Source organism: Columba livia, chromosome 2, assembly GCF_036013475.1.
Source record: "Columba livia isolate bColLiv1 breed racing homer chromosome 2, bColLiv1.pat.W.v2, whole genome shotgun sequence".
NCBI classification, from domain to species: Eukaryota; Metazoa; Chordata; class Aves; order Columbiformes; family Columbidae; genus Columba; species Columba livia.
Genome location: NC_088603.1, coordinates 69,793,123 through 69,812,815, shown reverse-complemented (window position 1 = coordinate 69,812,815; position 19,693 = coordinate 69,793,123). Strand labels below are relative to the sequence as shown.

The following is a 19,693-nucleotide window of genomic DNA, read 5'->3' as shown; positions in this document are numbered from 1 at the left end:
GATTTTGGTAATGAATTTTACAACTGAGAAAACTTTTTGGCAGACTCCCCCTATCAGCATCCTCCAGTAGGCATGGGATCCTACAATTTTCCTGGGAAAGCTGGGCGTCAGCCTACCTTAGGCCAATTTAAGCTATAGAAAATTAATCAACTACTGCAGCCAAACAATGCTACCTACGCCCTTTGGTAATATTGGAATGGGAGAAGTGGCCAGTAGATCATTAAATGAAATTTAATTTAGGGTTTCAAAATGCCGGAATATCTTAATGAGAGTCCCAGCATTGACTGTGGTGTTAAGAAGGCTCTGTGTACCTTAGCAGTGCATTTCCCAACCATAATGTGTTTCAATTTATTTTGCTCTGAATTTATGGGTATGTGTTAGTTGCTTTGGGGATAATTATGAGGCCAATGTGGCATCTAATGCATTTTACTCTCCAGTACTAACATATAGTGTCAGTTTGATTTCTTAAAACCTAGTTTATATACAGGGAATTTTAAAGGACAGTATATGGTTTGATATGTTTCATCCGCTTCTTGTTACACAGGATTTGCAGTATAATGCTTAAAGCCCCCTTGGTAATACAGCACAGGGATTCTTATTGGACTGTACAAGGTATTCCTAAAATGTGTTTACTAGTGCGGTTTACTGCAGCCTTCTGGTTTTCATTGGCATTATGCCTTAAGGAAGCTTTACTGTTGCACTGTTTGGTTTTGAGTTTCACTGCTTAAATGTAAATGACACATGATATATTTATAAAGCAGAAATTTGTAAAATTAATATGTCCAGCCATTTCAAATCTGAACTAGAAATGAAATACTACAATTAAAACTTCTGTTTGCTTTGCCTGCATCTTGTTGAATTCTATGAGAAGGGAGGTATTATTTCCCATTGTGCATCTTCAGCAATCAACAGTATATCAACAGTCTGATCAGTTATTTAGTTTTTATATTCTCTCCTGTAGATCTTATGTCAACAACATGCAAGAGGAGGGTAGCATGGTTATTTCTAATGTATTTTTCTCAGTTGCATAGATCAAAACAGGAGCAGATTTATGGAGGTTGGATTTTTACAGTCTGACAACTTCATATTTGTTCTTTTTCCTATTAAAATGTTTAATTTCACTCAGACAACTTAACCTTTTTTCTCCACTTGAGATAATGACAAAAACAAATAGTATTTGTCAACATCTCTTCAAACTGATGATTTCATTGCTCCTACAGCATCCTGGAGGTTACCTGTTGCATCTTCCTTTCTCCCAACATGGCACTGTATTGCACCAGACCAGTCAGCTGTAACGAGGTGTAGTGTAGCAGTGAGGAAAGGAAATTTTACAGTACCTCCAAATGCAGTGTGGTTGTGAAGTTCCACAGGTTTTTGGATAGAATGATGAAAAAGGGTTTGGGGTGAAAGAATGAATGATACCTGAATAGTCACGATGACATTGTCAGGATGTTTAGGACCTCAAGCAGAGGGTATGGATTTTGGGAATCTGTAAAGTTTGTGAAACAGAATCAGTATTTTTTAATAGTATATTTAAGTTAAACCTCTTCCGAGAGGGGAACTAACTTTTTGTTCCCCCTTTTCCATGTGTCTAGGACAATGCTCGTTAAATAAGGTCCTGATCCTTCACTAGCAGACCGTGATACGAACACCCATGGTTTCCCCGTGTCACCTTCGGACCTGTGTGATGATAATCATAAATCAGCATTGAGGTGATTGAGATTCCTTCCTGCTTTTAACTACTCAGGTTTCCAGTTAAAAAGGCCTATTTCTACTTCAGAGTTATCAGCGCTCTCTGTCACACTCTGCCTGGCACAGATCTGCTGATGAAGGATGTGACTGGTACCTTCACAGCATGTTTGCGCTGTGTCTCATCCTGAACCCAAAGGGTTCTGTTTTCAAATAGCTTGTAGCTGGAGACCTGTTCAGGAGGGAGAAGGTATTTTAAGGAAACTGTGGCAAGTACAAATCCTTGTGATAAGTCCCTTGTGATCTCTGTTACATGCTGCCTGACAGATCTGTATTTGACTTCACTGATGGCTATTCAAATGAATATGCTTTGACTGGAGGTGTCTCCCACACAATGTCCCATTGCCTTTTCATGGGCAAATACACCCTTAATTGTTTGTATCCTGCTCTTTGCCTGTCTGTTTCTCTTGTAAAATGAGCTAAAGTGTTTCTTTTAGGAAGAATAGAGTCAAATATTGGGTGCTGTGCAATGGCGGAAAGGGCGTTTGTTTCAGAGCTTGCTGCTCTAGGTAGCTGTCTTGTATGGCTTTCAGAGGAATGCTCAGCAGAAACTTGATGACCTGCTGTGGGAGGAAGAAGGTGCCTGGGTGAAAATGGAGGAGGTTCTTGTGAATATCGAGGTCTTTTGCAAGTCTGGAGCGCAGCCTACGTTCCTGTGCATAGAGAGCGAGATACGCTGCCAAGAAATTAATGTCTGCTTTACGGGGATGCTGAGGGTCTTGGCCGACCACATTCAGAGCGCTTCTGTGGCTTTGCTTACAGACCTCAGTTTGAAAAAAAAAAATGTTCAAGCTGGAAAGAAACTAATTTTTCTTTAATTAAAAAAAAAAAAAAAAAAAGCCTTGGGTGTGTTGGGTAATTGTGTACTGAAGAAATGAAGTTACATAAGTGCAGACACTCCTGTAACCCTCGCCTGCCAGGAATACGGGTGCTGCGGAAAAGCCACTCATCGCAGAAGAACTTCAGTGGGTGCAAAAGGGGAGAAGCTTTATCCTTTGCGCCGTATTTATTCACAAAGAGAAGTTGTCTTTGGCATGTCTGTTTGGCACCAGAGGACTCCCAGATTTTATCCTGTGGAGCTGCTTTTTCTTCTCGGCGTTGTGGGTCGGAGTTTCCTTTTCTGACGTGGAAGGGAAGAGGTGGGTATTTTCCATAACTCATGGCCAGGCCTCTCCGCTGCCGCCGGTTGAAAAGAGTCCAGGTAACCTTCTGGAGGCAGGGTGGGAGTCAGAAGTAGTCCTGGGCAGCAGCTCTGGTGGCTTCCATCCCAGCACTGTTTGGGTGAGAGAGAAGAAGGACGTGGAGGGACGTGGAGGCGGCAGGCAGCAGAGCGCAGTGTGTGGGACATCTGTCTGGGTGTCCCAGCACAGCGAGGAAGACCCATGCAAATCCTAAGCAGCAGACAATGATGTCCAGATCAACCTTTCATGCTCACCACTGTGTGTTTAGAGTAGTTTTAGAAGGAGGACACTTTCTGGGCAAAGTTAGGCTACACTGCATTTCCTAAGTATGCTTATTTTCAGTTAACGTAGTTTATGCAATGGATGAACAGGCCTTACTGTTTGCTTACATTGCTTGGGGTACAAATGTCAAATTTAAATGCACGTGAAACTTTATTACATATATTTATTTTAAATGTAATTTGATTTTTAGTGTGAAAACATTTCATGAGTTAAGTTTGAGATATGCAGCAGAACAGCAAAGATATTTAATACTTTGCTTAATTTAGAAAAATGACCTTTCAGAGGAAAAACACTGTGCTTGTCAAAAATATACTGATGAATTAATTTCTTATGATGCCAATGTGTTAGCTGACTTTTGAGAGCAACCTTGTAGATAATGAGTTTTATTTTTATCCTAAATCTGTCTGATTGTAGTGCCTCTCACAAATCAAGTCACTTTACTAGCTTTTATGGTTATAAATACATAGCAAAATTTGGAGGCAAAAAAGAAAAAAAAAAAAGCGCAGCTAAGCAACCTGGAGCTATTTGACCAATGTTGATACATAGAATTTTAAACAATATTGCAGTTGTAAGATCAGCTCCCTCTTTCACCCCCAGACTCTGCCACCACCCTGCCACATCAAACCCCCTTTGCAATACTATCTGGAGATAACCATAGTTTTATTCTGATTTTAAATGGCCTTAATAGAAAGTAGGTTGCATATAGTAGCAATGTTGTTGTGCATTAGAGAATACTATCTTTGTTTCCACAGATTAAGTCAGAGACTTTCAATTTGTAAAAATCGGAAAGCAACTTCAGTATTTCTTCTAGGTTTCTGACTGCTTAAATTGATATATGTTTAGAACCTAATCTTGTTCACTTTGACAAAGCTGGCAACTTCAGTGGGTTTATTTGTGCAGATAGAGTGAGAAAGATTCAGCTTTTGATATAAATACTTTAGCTTTCTGGTTTCTGAGAACTATTTTCTTACAGTTAATTATGCATCCTTAAAAATGTGTACATTCGTACACATATGTAGAGGGAGAGATGGCAGTTTAGTTTGCAAACTATGGAGCTTCGTTTTGCCTGTCAATGCTTTTAATTTTAGTTCGAGTCAGAGCAGTCTCCAAAATGTCAAGACAGACTCAGATCAAGAGATGTAAAAGTCAGCTCACATATCTTGACAGATGTAGCATCGTATACTGTATACAGATGGCTATTACTGGAATATCAGTATAGTCCAGTATATTGCTTTAAAAGTTATTGCTGGCTTGGTCCAAAGTGGTCCTTTGAGGTTCATTTGGGTAGGGACAGGTGTCAAAACAGGAGGTTTGTATTCCTGCGAGCCATTGGCGACTGCTGGGAACCCAGGTGGGTACGGGTTTGTTGAAGCTAAAATACTGCAAAAGAAAAATCTCTTTCTGTGCTTGAATTCTAATAATGAAGATGGTTTTAGCTGGAGTGGTGCCAACTTAAAAGATAGGAGCTGACAGGTTTAAAAGTCTGTGTTGTTTACATGGAATATTGAAGGGTCAGTGGTCAGGTATGCTTGGGAATAGGGCAGGAGTCTGTATCAGCAAACCAGAGAATCTGAGTTCAGCCATCTAAAAGGTTGCAGTTTGAGTGAAATACAATAGTAAAGCTAAAATGCATGTTAAAAACATAGCTTTATAATGAAATTTTAGCAGTATTTTAATGCTCTTGTATTAGAAATGTCAGTGATTTGGGCTGAGTGTAGCCTTTGTTGAAAATGCGGTTATTTTAAAGTTGCTACTGAAAATAGGAAAACCCCTATTGATATTTTGATTGCTGTGGTTTTGCTGGAGTTAGTGGGCAGCAAGTTACTGTCATATTTTGGTGGTTACAGTCAGGTCATTCTGAACCAGGCTCAGCTGAGCGTTTTTGGTAATATCGCAAGTGTACTCCGAATTCACGACGACAAACCTACTGTGAACCTGTAGTGATCGCTCTTTGGGTGGTAGTTTCTTAGAATAGCTTTAGTTATTGTTGGAATAGGGGCAAGTTTAAAGGGTATTGCATGCATGTAATGGTATTTCATCTCAACCAAAACAAAGGATGTCAGTTTCTAAAGCAACCAGAATTATTTTTAACTCTTTCCTCATTTCTTTAAAACCAGCACTGGGTGATTCATTATGGCCCCTGCACAGTGGGCCGTTTTGCAAGAACTGACTGTGGAACACGGTGTTTTGTTTTGTGTGTTTTTTTAACCTTTCATGCAGTGCAATTAGTAGCTGGGTGGTGTTCTGAAAACCGCATTTGATCTCCACTGTGAACGGTATCTGTTTGCCCTTGCTGGGGTATGTTCCTCTCAATGCGAGTGTTGAGATTCCCCTGTACGCATCTTCAGTATTAAATGACAAAAACCCAAGAGCTAATAATGTCTAATTGTGTTTAAAAGGGTTTCACTTTAGTAGTTTCAGACTGAATTGATTAATGAATTCATTTTCAGTAGGAAAGCTAAATCTCAAACATGTATTTTAAATATCTGCCTCAAAGCATGGAGGAAATGAAAGCAGAGGTAAATTGATAAAACAGAACTGGTGGGAAGTTCAGCTGCTAAGACCTACATCTTGATATTAGAAATATGATTTAGAAGGTTTCGGTTTGGTCTTTTTTTTCCAGTAGTGCTCAGCTTGACCTTCCCTATACCATTTATTATTTTATATACCTGCATTATGTCAAATATCTTCCACGTCTCTGTAAATTAAAATGCTGTAAACTTTTAGATTCCTCTCAAATGGAATCTTCTACAGGCTCCTAAGTAGTTTCATTGTCCTTTGAACTTTTTTTATTTTTGAAGTAGTGGTATTATTATTGTATCTGTTTTTTCCTAAAGCAGCCCAACATTTTATCTGCACATACTGCCTCCTCCCACAAAGAATTAAACAAATAAATCAGCAAAGGAGTGAACCTTGTGCAGTATGTCGTTATTTTCAGAGAATCACCAAGACCTGCAGGTCAGTTCCTCGCTGCACACCAGCAGGTCATAAATTCAATGTATGAGTAGTTTAAGCAGATACAGGGATTTGACCTTTTATTTCTTTCTGTATTTCAGTGCTTTTCAATCATCTCTTTTTCCCTTAGCATGCGTCTTGTGACACTGCCTTCCAGGTAAAATCACTTTTCCACAGGCCACAATTTAGGCTGCTAATGGACCAGTTGGGTTGCATTGCTCTTGCTGTCTGATGAGGAAGTGACTCTTAAGGTGTCATATAATGGACTGTATTTAAATCATGGATCATCCCAGGAACTTAAGCTATATGCATGCTCAGAACTATATATATATATATGACATCTCTTTTTCCATCCAGTCCCAATTTTACAAAGGTTTTCTAATGAGGGCCATTGGGTTTGTCTCTGCTTTTGAGCTAAATTTAGTCACAGTTTCCAAATGTCTTGTTTACTGCAGCATGTGAGGTAATGAAATTGCAGCCAGCAAAATCTTCAAAATTATGTAATAGGAGTGTGGAAGTATAAATTTTATCCAGTTGATAATTGGTAATTAAGGTCAGATTCTGTTACTGAATCCTGGCTTGAGTTGTTAATGAATACTTGTTGAGTATTCCATTTGAGTAAAACTTAATTTCTGGGAATTCTTAAAAATAAAACTGTCACAGTTTAGTATAGTTGGAAGTAATTAGTGAACGGGATAAAACAAATGAGAGATAACGTATTTAAAGACCCAAACCATAAGCTTGACATGAATGACAGATGTTGTTGGCTTTCGGGGTGGGGTGGCTTTGGGGTTTTGGCTTGGTTTGGGTTTTTTGAAGTATTACATGCTTAAGATTTGTTCTAAAGTATGAAGCCAAATACCTGACTACCTGTAAGATATTGGTTATTCCTGCCTCAGGATTAACCTGAGGTTATATGTATTATAATTATGAATTGTAAGTATAGAAAATTAGAAGCTGGACAAAAAGACTGCCAAAACTCTGAAAGCATCAGGTCGTCTGCTGTATGAGTATATATTTTAATTACATTTAGTCACCAATAAAATACTGTCCACTGTTGATTTACAATGGAAAAGAAATAGGAAAGTACATTTTTAGTATTTTCCTGGTGATGTGATTTCTTCTAAGTAAAGTCTTCAAAGTATGAACTATCATCTTAGGAAGGAGAAAGAAAAAGGATAAGAAAATGGTTTCAGTGCATCATTTCTACACCATAGACACTGTTTATTTGCTTTGTATTGTACTTCATCTTTTTCTTCTTCTTTTTTTTCCCCTGGAATGTCTTTTATCCTGCTTTTGTTCTCCTGTCTCCTTTCCTTCTCCCTCACCCATTTCAGCGTGGAACAAAATACTTGCCTCTGTTTTCGGAGAACCACAAAGAAAGAGATAAATGCTGTCTGAGTTCTGTGCACAACTTAAGATCTTCCCAAAGCTGGGGGCATCAGAAGCCTTTGACCTGGGTTTCCATTCATGTGGAGAATACCAGATACCTGCATTTGGTGGATGCCCACCTTGTCCTACCATTCACAGCCTCAAATAATAGCAGTGGGTGAATCTTGACAGCAGTAGAGGGAAACAGGAAGGTCTTGTTGATGTGATTCTTGGCATAGGAGTGGTTGGCAAGAGAGGAAACCTGAGGGAGGTTGCAGAGCACCAAGCCCAGCCTAGCTTTTGGTTTTTCCATCCTGGAAAGTCTAGTCATTCCAGCAGTTTTGTGTGATGGCTCATAGCAATGAACAAAGCATCAGATTGACAACAGTGGACTTCTTTTTCCTCTCCCCCAACACCTTTTCATTTTCCTTGTGTAATGTCCCTTGGGTATACATTAGTCTTGTTTGAAATTTTCCTGGTGTTTAGTAGGGATCTCGTAAGCCTTAATGAGAAGTTGGTGGAGCTTTTTTCCTTCAGTGCAACTCCAGGGGCCTAGGTCAGGGAGACTTGGTGGTCTACTGGCCAGTGTGAATTAGAGGAGAGGGAGAGAAGAGGAGGAGAAATTAAAAAGCAAGAGAGGTTGTCCAGTTGGCTTCGTTCTCCAATCCCTCCCCTCTTTGTGTATGCAAAGTTTCCGATGTTAGTTTTCTTCCTGTTAACCACGCACAATTTTTGTCTCAGTTACCCTTTCTCTGGCTGGAAATGTGGAAACTTTGAGCAGAAATTGATTTTAGCTGAGCAGTTGGAAAAAAATTGAGAAAAATATTTCTGCAAATAGATAAGACATTTTCAACTGAAAGAAACAGATGAGGGCAAAATGGGGAAAATGCCACTGAAAAGCTACGTAGTTTTAAAAATTTTGGTCTGATTCCTAAGTCATTATTTTTAATGCTATGAAGAAAATGTCCAAACAGGCACGTTAAAAACAAAACCAAAAAGCAGTTCCAGGACATTATACTGGGTTTGCATTTTCATTGTTTTAGTCAAGTAGCACATTCTAATAATTTCTTCTCCCACTCACCATATTTTCCAGAAATCATTGTTCCAGCGCAGCAAACCAAGAAAATATTTAACTGAAAACGAGTTAATAAAGTTGGATGCAAGTCTTACTACTCCGTTGTGGCACAGGGTCGAGTCGTATAAAATCTTTTTGTTAAAGGCCAAAAAAATCCATTTGAGGACTTGAAGTCCCTGGATGCTCACTTCGGCACATCGCTATTGAAGCGAGCTCCCTCCAGGCTTAATTGTTCACTTCCAAATGCAGGATGGATGGTGTGTGCGGCAGCTTGCTGTGGCTTTCTCCCACACGTTCCTCACCGCCCCCTCATCTTCAATCAGACGACGCAAAATTCAGCGTGAATTCTAAATAAAAAAAGGAAAAAACACCCGGGTGATGTTCAGATTGCAGAGCACTATCATTTTGTAGGTGTATAAGAAGCAGCTAGTTAATTATCTTCCTAAGCTTGCAAGTAGATAAAGAAAATTTCACCAGTGAACCCACAAAAAGGAGGGAAGGGGGCTAGGTTTTAGTTTAGATTTAGATTTAGGTTTTTTTTAAAGAAATAATGTTTTGCTGTTCCACAGCAATAGGAACTGTACTTCTTGTGGGGATGCGGTGAATGTGAGTGAATCTATATAATTTTTCCTTCATTTTTCAAAACACTGTTTAGTATATTAACAATACACTTAACTCTCTGTGTACTACCAGATTTGTTTCCTATTCTTTATTTTACTAACCAAAACCTTCTCAGCTTCTTGCAATGACTAGCTTTTTATATAAAAATTAATGAACTAAATTTGCAGTGTCAGCATTCCAGGATTTCTGTTTTTTTTTCCCAAGAGCTTATTTGCCATGTAAGGGTCCCTTAGAGATAATCAGAAAAGGAATGCCAGGAGGATACCTCAGTCTACTTTCTTTTATTTACTGGGGAGAGGAGAGAGCGAGGAAGAGTGAGCATTTCAATTTTTTTCTTCACATTTCATGCTGATTACAATCCAGAACACATACTGAATATTTTAACAACTGCTCCCACCCCCACCAAAAAAAAAAAAAAAATCTATTTCAGTCAGGTCTCTGCTTTGGAGGAGTTATTAAAGATTTCACTTGCTTATTCCCTTTGTCTATGAATTCAGCACCAGAAAATACCTTCTGGGGCTCTGCTTCAACACATTCTTGTTCGTCAGTGGTGCTAATAAATCATGCTGGGTTCTTTGTCTCTGCTCCCTTTTACCAGACTTGCATGATCTGAGCAATTTTGACTCTCAGAGCGGTCGGGGCAGAGCCGTGCTGTCCTTTCCAGGTGAGGTGGAGTGGGCAGGGTGGATGCAGGTGGGATCAGGAGCAGTGAGCAGCAGCCATGTCCCGCCAGGCCTACCTCAGCTCCCAGAGCCAGCCGGAGCAGGCATGGAGGAGGAGGAGGAGGAGGGAGACAAGATGTGAGCTGGCTGTGCTGGAGACAGGTTTTAACAAGTGTCTGGGGACCAAGCACAGTCCTGCTTCTGGCAGAAACCTGTATTTTATGGGACTTGGGGAAGGGGAGGGGAGCAGGGGAGCTCGAGAATGGCTGGTGTGGTTTGCAGGGGTAACCAGGTGGGTGCTTAAAGCTGAGCGCAGCCTTAGCAGGCTGGTGTGTGGTTGTGACCAGAAACTAATCCGTCATAGTATGGATGTTTGTCACTTGGCCTCCTGTGATAGAAAACTTCAAGTCCTCTAATTTTTCCTGAAGAGAAGCTCTCTGAGGGGACACTCTCTACAACTACCTGAAAGGAGGTTGTAGCATGGAGGGTGTTAGTCTCTTCTCCCAATTAGCAAGTGATAGGACAAGAGGAAATGGCCTCAAGTTGTCCAGGGGAGGATTAGATTGGATATTAGGAAACATTTACTCATGAAAAGGGTTGTTAGGCATTGGAACAGGCTGCCCAGGGAAGTGGTGGAGTCACCATCACTGAAGGTGTTTAAAAGATGCATAGATGAGGTTCTTAAGTATGTGGTTTAGTGACAGGGTTAGGTTAACGGCTGAACTCAATGATCTTGAGGATCTCTTCCAACCAATATGATTCTAAGAAACAGATACCTGTTTATTTGGGAGGTCACTAGCTGACCCAACACAGGCTGAATCAGGCCCCCAGAATATTTCCCTCCATCCCTTCTCCATGAAAAAAAGTGCAGTTGTTTTATACAAGCCTTGTCTCACGAGGCTTATCTGCCATTCAGCCCCTGAATAAGCAACCGAAATAGTGGGACATGTAGGTTTTTACGGTGCCAGAGGGTTATGGTGTAGAACATGTTGCTGTGTACCATGGGGCACTCTGCAAGGTCAGCTTGCAATTTCTACTTCAGTTAATGGTTAGAGACTTAGTAACTCATGTCCTAGTAGTTCTTTGAAAGCAGTAAAATAACAAAGCGGTAGCACCGCTTGCAATTTCAGCTCATCCCAATTTGCTGAGAGTGTATGGGTGAATAATATATGATTCATATTTATTTCCTTTTGGTACAGAACATCTCTCTTATGTGTCTGATCTTAAAGGGCACCTGTTGAATAGCCTTCTCCTTCCCAAAGTAGTGTAGCTTGTGAAGTGTCTGGCAAATTTGGATTATTTAAGGTAATTGGCCCACAACTTCCTTGCTTTGGTTAGGGTCTGCCTGACTATGTGTAGGGTGTGGGTGGTTTCTGGAGACATGGTTTGTCCTTGTTCCTGCTGTCTTGGGTGGGAACAACTTGTGGACTGGAGAACACCAAGTGTTCAGTGGGGTACTTGACACCTAGTTTTTGTCTCAGGTCTTGAAGGAGGATGGGAGTAGGTAGAGAACAGTAAAATAAATCACTGAAGTGAGGTATTTGCTTGATATGTATATTTTCCACCCACAATTTGTGTTTGCCCTCAGAAGAGAAGATGAACTGCCTAGGGCTTTTTTGTTTGTAAGCCTCTTAGAGTGGCTAAGCCACTGTTCATGGCTTGAGAACACTGTTAACAAGAAAATATCATACCTTTGTGCCTTTGCTTAAGTTTTGTGTTTCAGGTACACCTTGTCCTACATCAGCTTGTATTGACTAGTTTTTCAAAAGCATTTTTCTTGTTGTCGATCCAAGTTATGTTGTTTTTCACTTTAAAGCAGCTAGTCACATTTCATTCAGCATATAAAAAATGAGGGCAAAAATAGAAGAATACTATGGAAAAATAAAATTTAGCCCTAAGACCCACTGCTGCCGTTATGACTGTTCATATCTTGGACTGTATTCACACACTTTGGCTTATAACGTTAAGACCTATTAAGTTATTAGAAAAATAAGCAAGCAAAAAATGAGATACTTTAGTTAAATTAATGAAAAGCTTTAAGTTTGCGTTTCATGCATAGTTAGCCTAGAGAAGAATCTTGAATTTGAAGGTGGTTTTTCAGACCCGTTCAAAGTGGATTTACCAAAAATGCAGCTGACCATTGTTCTGGACGAAGTCCTAAGCTGTGTTAGGGTCGGTACAGTTATATAGGAGATACATGAAGATGCTTCAGCGCTGACAGGAGCTGGTGAGGAAGGAGTAGGCAGGATGGCCGGAGGTGGTGACCCAGAGGCACGTTCTTTTGAGCTACGTGGTGAAGGGGCGACAGAGTCTGGAGAGGCTGGGTTTTAAGGACAGACTGGAATTAAGGACAGGGGTTTAAAGAGGAAATCAGATTCTCGAGTGAACTCCACCAGTACACCCCATAAAGAAAACCTCTTGTGTGTAAATTTATCGAGAGGCTAGTATTTACACATTTTCCAGTTGATACTTGTTCCTTAGCAGACAAACAGTGCCTACCATTTTACACGTAATAAAAATGTCCCTCTTGATTCCCATAGTGAAGTGGCAGTGTCACTGATTTGAAGGAGTTATCCACAGAGCTGAAGATGAAGATGCAAATGAAAATGCAAAGGATTTCAAAATGACATTAGGTTGCCGTGCAACCATGTTGTAAAATGACAAATGCAGTTCAGTGTAGATAAATGCAAAGTGATGTCCACAGGAAAAATATTCTAACTTTTCATTTAAATTGAGTTGCTTGTTAACACTCAGACATGAGGTCTGGGGGTCGTATATTTGTGTGGAGAAGTCAACTGTGTACTCACTAGCTGTCAAAAAGCAAATAAAACATTAGGAATGTTTATGGCAGCGGTAGAGAAAAATGTATCTGTCACAGCAGGTGTCTGTGGTGTGCCTTCATCTTGAAGAGTGGGATTGATTCTGACATCTTCCTCCTAACTCTTTTGCCCTTTTTCATTTCCACCTACAAAGAAGATAAAATAGCACTGCAAAAGCTGAAGAGGTCATAAGTCTATTGAACAGCTTTTGTATGAGGAATGACTAAGTAGATGAAGCCCTGCAGTTTGATGAAGAGAGACGTGAAAAGCTCACATAGATTCAAAAGAGACTTTGAGAAACTAATGTAGGAATAATCTGTGGGACTTGTGAGGTTCACATACAGCTTCTGGGGTTCGCTTCAGGGCTGTGTTTTCAGAGGCCAGGACTTACCACATGTCCTGCTCTGCTTTTCCATCGGCTTCTGCTCTTGCCTTCTGCTGGAAGCAAGATGTTTGGGCTGGACTTTTGGCTTGACTTGTAGGCTTTTGCTTTGTTTTTCATTAGTGTCATTAAAAAAAGACTCTCTTAGCCAGCCAGTGCTATTTATTATCCATCTTAATATCAGGTAATTGTAATAACTTCAGTATCTAATGTCCTACTAAATATGTAATAATTTAAATCATTTAAGCCATTTAAAGATTTCAGGATCTCAGCAGAGGTTTTTTTTTTAAGGTATGCTAAGCTTAAGAAAACTGATCTGTTTTTAAACAGGGCTGTTGGTACTTTAGGTTCCGCAGTGAATGTCTTCAGGGATGGGGCGTTAGTGTGTCTACTTACATGATTTCTGCCTTGTAAACTCGGTAGCATTTGAGGAACTCCAGAAATAGAAGACAAAATTACAGAGCAGTTTGACCCCTCGAAGAACTTGAAGAAAGCCTCCACGCTGTTGTCTCAGGTGATGAAACACCGGCTCTTGAAGTTGTTCTGCCTGTTGAACCAGTTCTGTTCCTTTCTGTGTTGGGCAGGCCCTCCCTCAGCCGCCTGGCAGCTGAGGATGAGTGCTTTTGGAGTACCAGAAAGATGGTTGGAAAATTTTTCCCCTCTTTGGCTGGGAGTGGCTGGCTTGACTATTTACTTCTTTAGTACAGGCTATGTATTCGAGAAAACACTGAAATTAAAGAAAACTTGGGTACCAGGTGGTGTTTCTGTTGAATAGAAAATGGTGGGTTGTTTTGGTTTTTGGTTTTGTTTTGTTTTTTTTTTTTAAGGCAGAAGTTTCACTGGCATTTATCTAATCTGTGTCAGGCTGTAAAAAAAAAAAAAAAAAATAAATGAACATGTGAAAACCACACCTTTTTCCAGTTTGGGGACATGAGATCAAAGAACAGTAAACCTGCCAGGGGAAGGGAACCCGTCTCCGTGCAGAAGGTATGAAGATGCTCTTAGCAGCAGCTGGGAGAAGGTAGTGAGCTTAGCACAGCGTGTGGTCACCTTTGATATTTTGTTTTAACTTTTAACCGCGATACTGGGTTAGGTGTAGAAAAAAAACACAAGAAAGCTGAAGTTAAACCTGGTGCCCTGGAGGCTGTTAAATAATTATTACATAGATCTTAGTGATAGTGATCACCCCATCCTAGATACATGGCTAGAATTTGGCAGTGGGAGCAGAACAATGCTGTAGCCATCAGCATAGGAATGGTGTCATTATTGTGCTAGGTGGCTGATTAGGAGCTATGCAGATGGCCCTGCAATCAGTACCTGTGTTTGTGCTTTGGTACAGGAGTGAGACAAGGTATGAATGAATTTTCTCTGGTGGCACAGCTGATGGCTCTCAGAAGTACAGGTAGGAGCCAGGGTCATCTGGCTTTATGGGGCAGGTGGAAAAGGGACTTGCCATAGGAAGTGCCTCCCTTGCACAGTGGCCTGTACAGGGTGAAAAGGTGCCCAGCAGGAGACATTTCTCAAGATACTTCATCTGCACTTCTTATTTTGTGTGTGTGTGTTTGGCAGCTACTGTACCTGTGTCGTGTGTCCCATCCTCCCCTCCCAGTGCCTCGCTGTTCCCCATATCCTTCTGCCACTAGCACTGCAAGGTGACAGCCCTACAAAAATCCTCTTCCTCCCCCACCCTTGTGTGCTCAGTTTTTAATGCGTTTAAAAGCCTTATAATAAAAATTCTGATCATGTAAACAAAAAAAAAAGTTGAAAGCTTCTCCAGTCGAAAATTGATGACACAGGGACTGAGGTTGGGTTCATATGCAAAGTGCTTCTGTAATTTATGCGCATATACCTTGTCAGCCACATCAGGAGCCCTTGCAATGCTTAAGTAATACATGTGATGACAAGGATAAAGCTATTATATATACGATTTATATACAACCTCTCCATTGACTGTTGTATTGTAGATACAGTATAGCTGTTCATTGGTGATACTAATCTGCAGATTACAGATTGTATTTTCCAACATGCAAGCCTCTTCTTTTCTTAAAATGAAGAACAATAAGAGGAGGATTTTTATCTTCTCTTTTCAAAGGGGTTATGTAAAGTATCTGTCACAGGTTCTTCATTTTTAAATGCAAATAATTATATATGGCAGGGAGTATGATGAGCATTCAAAGTTGACATTGAAATGAAAATGCATAAAATTTTCCTGAAAAACTGATCAAACAGGTCATTAGTCAAGGTTATAATAACTAGTAGAACATTTTAAGATGTTTTAAATCTCATTTAAGATGTTTAAAAAAGTAGCCGATAGTTTTTAAAATGACAACTGCTCCTGCATCATACTTGTAGTTACTAAGAGTTTCGAATTCCCATTTCCTAATTTTTAAGAGGTCTTTTTTTTTTCTCCTTTTACAGCTGTACAACCAATCTTTAAACCTGGTGGCATCTGCCAAACTGAGATTTAATCTCTTTTACCTTTCATTTATGATAGGCTAGGGACATCCATGCTATCAGGTTGAGGGTTTGGCAACCCACTGAGCCATGGTGCTGTGATTCTTTAAGGCCCAGACTGGAAAGAAGAAACCACAAAAAAAAACTCTATGCCAAAAATTGTCAAGTTCCCACACTGGAAAATTACAGAGAAGATTTTAGCAGGGCCTATTGCGATAGGACAGGGGGTTATGGTTTCAAATTAAAAGAGGAGAAATACAGGCTAGATTATGAGGAAGAGTTTTTTCATGAGGGTGGTGAAACACTGGCCCAGGTTTCCCAGGGAGGTGGTAGATGCCCCATCCCTGAAGACATTCAAGGCCAGGCTGGATGGGGCTCTGAACACACAGAACCACAGAATGTTAGGGATTGGAAGGGACCTCGAAAGATCATCTAGTCCAATCTGCCTGCTGGAGCCACACCACACCTGGATGAGGTTACACAGGAAGGCGTTCAGGCAGGTTTTGAATGTCTCCGGAGAAGGAGACTCCACAACCTCCCTGTGCGGCCTGTTCCAGTGTTCTGTCACACTCATCATGAAGAATTTTCTGCTCATATTTAAGTGAAACCTCCTCTGTTCCAGTTTGTACCCATTTTCCCTTGTCCTGTCATTGGTTGTCACCGAGAAGAGCCTGGCTCCATCCTTGTGACCCTCACCCTTTACATATTTATAAACATTAACGAGATCACCCCTCAGTCTCCTCTTCTCCAGGCTAAAGAGACCCATCTCCCTCAGCCTTTCCTCATAAGGGAGATGCTGAAGATGTCTCTGCTCATTGCAGGGGGATTGAACGAGATGGCCTTTGAAGGTCCCTTCCAACCCAAGCTAGTCAATGATTCTATGTAGGAACTGGCTTTGCCTCATCTGGTCTCTTTCTTTTAATCTTGAGCGTTTCTCATTAAACTAGAAAAGGGAAATATATAGGGGCAGAAGAGTGGTTTCTAATTAAAAGTAGATTTAAATTTGCATGAGAAGAGTGCCTCTTCCTTATGGGTTTCTTGAACTGCCTTTTGCTATTGCTGCCAACTTTGTGGGTGTTTGTTTTGCAGCAGGAAGGCAGCAATGGGAGCTCTGGACTATCCAGGTCATCCCTGCAAGCCCCTGCACCTCCTGGCTGCAGGGGCACCCTCTCCTTCAGTGGGGGCCCATGCTGCTCCCCTCCTTCCCACTGCGAGCCGGAGTTCAGCGGGACCCGCTCCCCTGGTTCTGCCACTTGTGTTTGGGGTTTGGATGCTGTCCCGCTCCACGGGGAAGCCTGCATGCCGCGGCCTGCCGAACCTCCGCTCCATGGGCAGGAGGCAGCATCCTGCTGGTTGCGCTGCGCTCGCAATTAACCCGATGGGTTCCTTGTACAGACAAGACTCCTGCCTTTGTTTTTATTCCTTTTTTTTTTTTTTTAAATTGCCTGGTTAAGGGAAGTCTTGGGATTAATGTCGGTTAACCAAAATGCATTAGGACTATGACGTTCTTGTTTCAGCAGGTTGGAAAGAGCCTTTCCCCCTCCTAGCGAAAGGGAAAAGCCAAGCACTGTGGCCTCCTTGCAGTGGAGCACGGGCTCTTCTCTATCCCCCCTCCAGCCCTGGTGGGTACCCCCACCTGCAGGCAGGATGTCTTGGGATTAAACCCTGCCTCTGGCGCCTCTCAGGGCGAACACACCACCTGGGGAAGGGGGGCTCCAAGCTCATATTCTCATATTGACACTGTGTGGTGCATCAGCTTTGCCCTGCTGCCCCTTCCTGCCCGCCACTGTTGGCACCGTGTGGTCCCATGCTTGAAGGCCTCTGGGGGAGGCATGAAATGGCTCCAGTGGGACATGGCAATGGGCTTGGGTCCCTTTGTGCCAAACCTGAGCTCTTCTTCACACACTCTGCTGCTCTGCACTATCTGGTACTCAGAGTATTTTATTTATCCATCTGTCTAAACGTGGTGGTCTTGTCATGCTTTCAGAAACACCTGAGCTGCAGAGACTGATAGAGGTTTCATTCGTCAGAAGATGGTGATTTCCACATAGGGCCTCAGCCTCTTTTCACTTGCTCTCTGAATTTAAGTAGCCATAGAAAATGCAGTGTTTGGAAATTCCATCAGCAGCTTTCTCAAGCTGTGCATCCTGCCCCCGCATCCCCCCCCCAAAAAAAGAAAACCCACCTACAAATCTGTTTTCAGTAATACTGGCCAATGCATATAGACCGATTGCATTAATGCACTTAAGCCGAAGGATGTTTTGTCACTGCAGTTCTCTGCTAGTGATCTCGATCTGTATAAATGTAGGAGTAGTTACATTTATCGAGTCCTAAAATGACATTCGGCCCTTTGAAGACAACTGCGAGGCTGATGTGGCCGCTGGTGAAAATGAGTTTGACACCCCGATCTTGATGGTCAGTGCAAGAAAAAATAATCAGTGATGTCTTTCCTTGTGTTCACTGAAAAACATTGAAAGTGATTTTTAAAATTGCTTTTCAAATGTCTTCTGATGCAGTATGATAAGAGAGAGTGTGTTTCTTAAGAAAGCAAGAAGAAAAACTTGCCATCTGAAGCTGTTTTGCTGGAGGTATTTTTAGGATGACTCAGGCATAAGGCTTGAGAGTTGTTCTTGCCTTTAACTGAGGGGAAAATTGCTGACATTTTACCTTCCAGCTGTTTTGGTTAAATATTTGAATATAAAAACCTAGTCTTTTAGGCAAGATACACATTTTTATTTTTTCAAGTTGTGATAGTCTGCTCTTAGCATCTGGTATCGTGTAAATCTGCTAGTTTTCCATTTATCCGTAGAGAACAGGGAATGTCAGATTAAAAAATACGAAAAACAACCTTCTTTTTTATTTTAGAGCAGAAGTTTTGTGTCTTCATGAAGAAGGGAAAAAAAAGAAAAAGGCTTTCTTTATAGGCACCTGCAAATACGTGCAATGAAAAATATTTGTGTTGGGGTGTTTTGCTTAAGCTTAATGAACATTTCCCACCCATCAGCCCCATGTGAGCTTTTCTGGTGGCTTAGAAGAAGTAGTATTCCTCCTCAGTGACTGCTGCTCCTTTCCTGTGTGCGTTGTCACTACACGGGGAGATTTGTTCAGCAGGAAACAGTCATCTCATTACACTGGTGTGGGGAGTTTCTGTCATGAGCAAAAAGAGATTAAAAAAGAAAAAAAGCCACAAATCCACAAATAGAAGATTTTTTTGCTCTAGCTTAAATTGCTGTCAGAAGTTACTGGTTTCATATTTTGCAAACCTCACTCTTCTCGGTATTTCTACTTTTCTTGCTGAGATTCTTAAGCCTTTATTATTTTTCCTTAACTGACCATATAAATAAGGCCTATTAAGTTTTTCTTGAAAATTCCCAGTGCATTTCTAATACACATCAACGTGTTCAAGTTTGTGTGTGTTGATATGCTGATGTCTTTTTTTTAAAAAAAGTAAAGATCTTTACAAACTACGTTTTATTTGTGGTGTAATTAAAATCTATGAGGTTATATCTCTCAGTGAAGATCAAAAATAGAGAATACAAAGCTGGTGAAAAATCTTGTTTATTTTTTCGTTGAAAAACCCACCATAGCACTGCCGTGTCTAGCTCAGACTGTTGGTATCCGTTTAATGATCCATCACAGCAGGAGGCCTGTAAGACAAGAAGCATATTTTACTGCATGCCAATCTCCTTCCTCCTGTTCCTAAAAAGCACAGTTACATTATGTATTTAAAACCCCAAGGAATTTGACGATACTTCCACACAACAGATACCTGCTGGGAGAGCTGTGTTAGACAATAACATGAAAAGGTTTAAGACTGGAGTAAGAAAAGCCATTGCACTCGAGTTGTTTCATTTTATTTTATGTACGCACATATAACTATGTATATAACAAAACTACATATGTATAGAACTAACTATATATGCATATAACTATTCTATGTTACCTGCGCTGTGCTTTTTTGTGATACAAAGCTGCCTGGGATAACCAAGAACTGGCTCCCTGACTTGTAACACTACTACTATCATATAGAACGGAGTGTCAAACTCGTTTTCACCGAGGGCCAAATCAGCTTCGCGGTTGCCTTCAAAGGGCCAAATGTAATAAATTACATTTATGCAGTCCTAAAATTACATTTGGCTCTT

The 19,693-nt window shown here is 40.9% G+C and overlaps 1 protein-coding gene across 2 annotated transcripts in view; it reads left to right on the top strand.

Annotated features, from left to right (window-relative positions):
- The window catches only part of HIVEP1 (HIVEP zinc finger 1), a 120,714-nt gene that overhangs the window by 44,490 nt on the left and 56,531 nt on the right, over positions 1–19,693 (top strand). For both annotated transcript variants that reach the window (XM_065052412.1, XM_065052411.1), the window contains exon 2: positions 1,596–2,888. In XM_065052412.1, coding sequence (XP_064908484.1) covers positions 2,624–2,888 — 265 coding nt within the window. In that variant the 5' untranslated portion in view covers positions 1,596–2,623. The remainder of the gene's footprint in view (positions 1–1,595; positions 2,889–19,693) is intronic.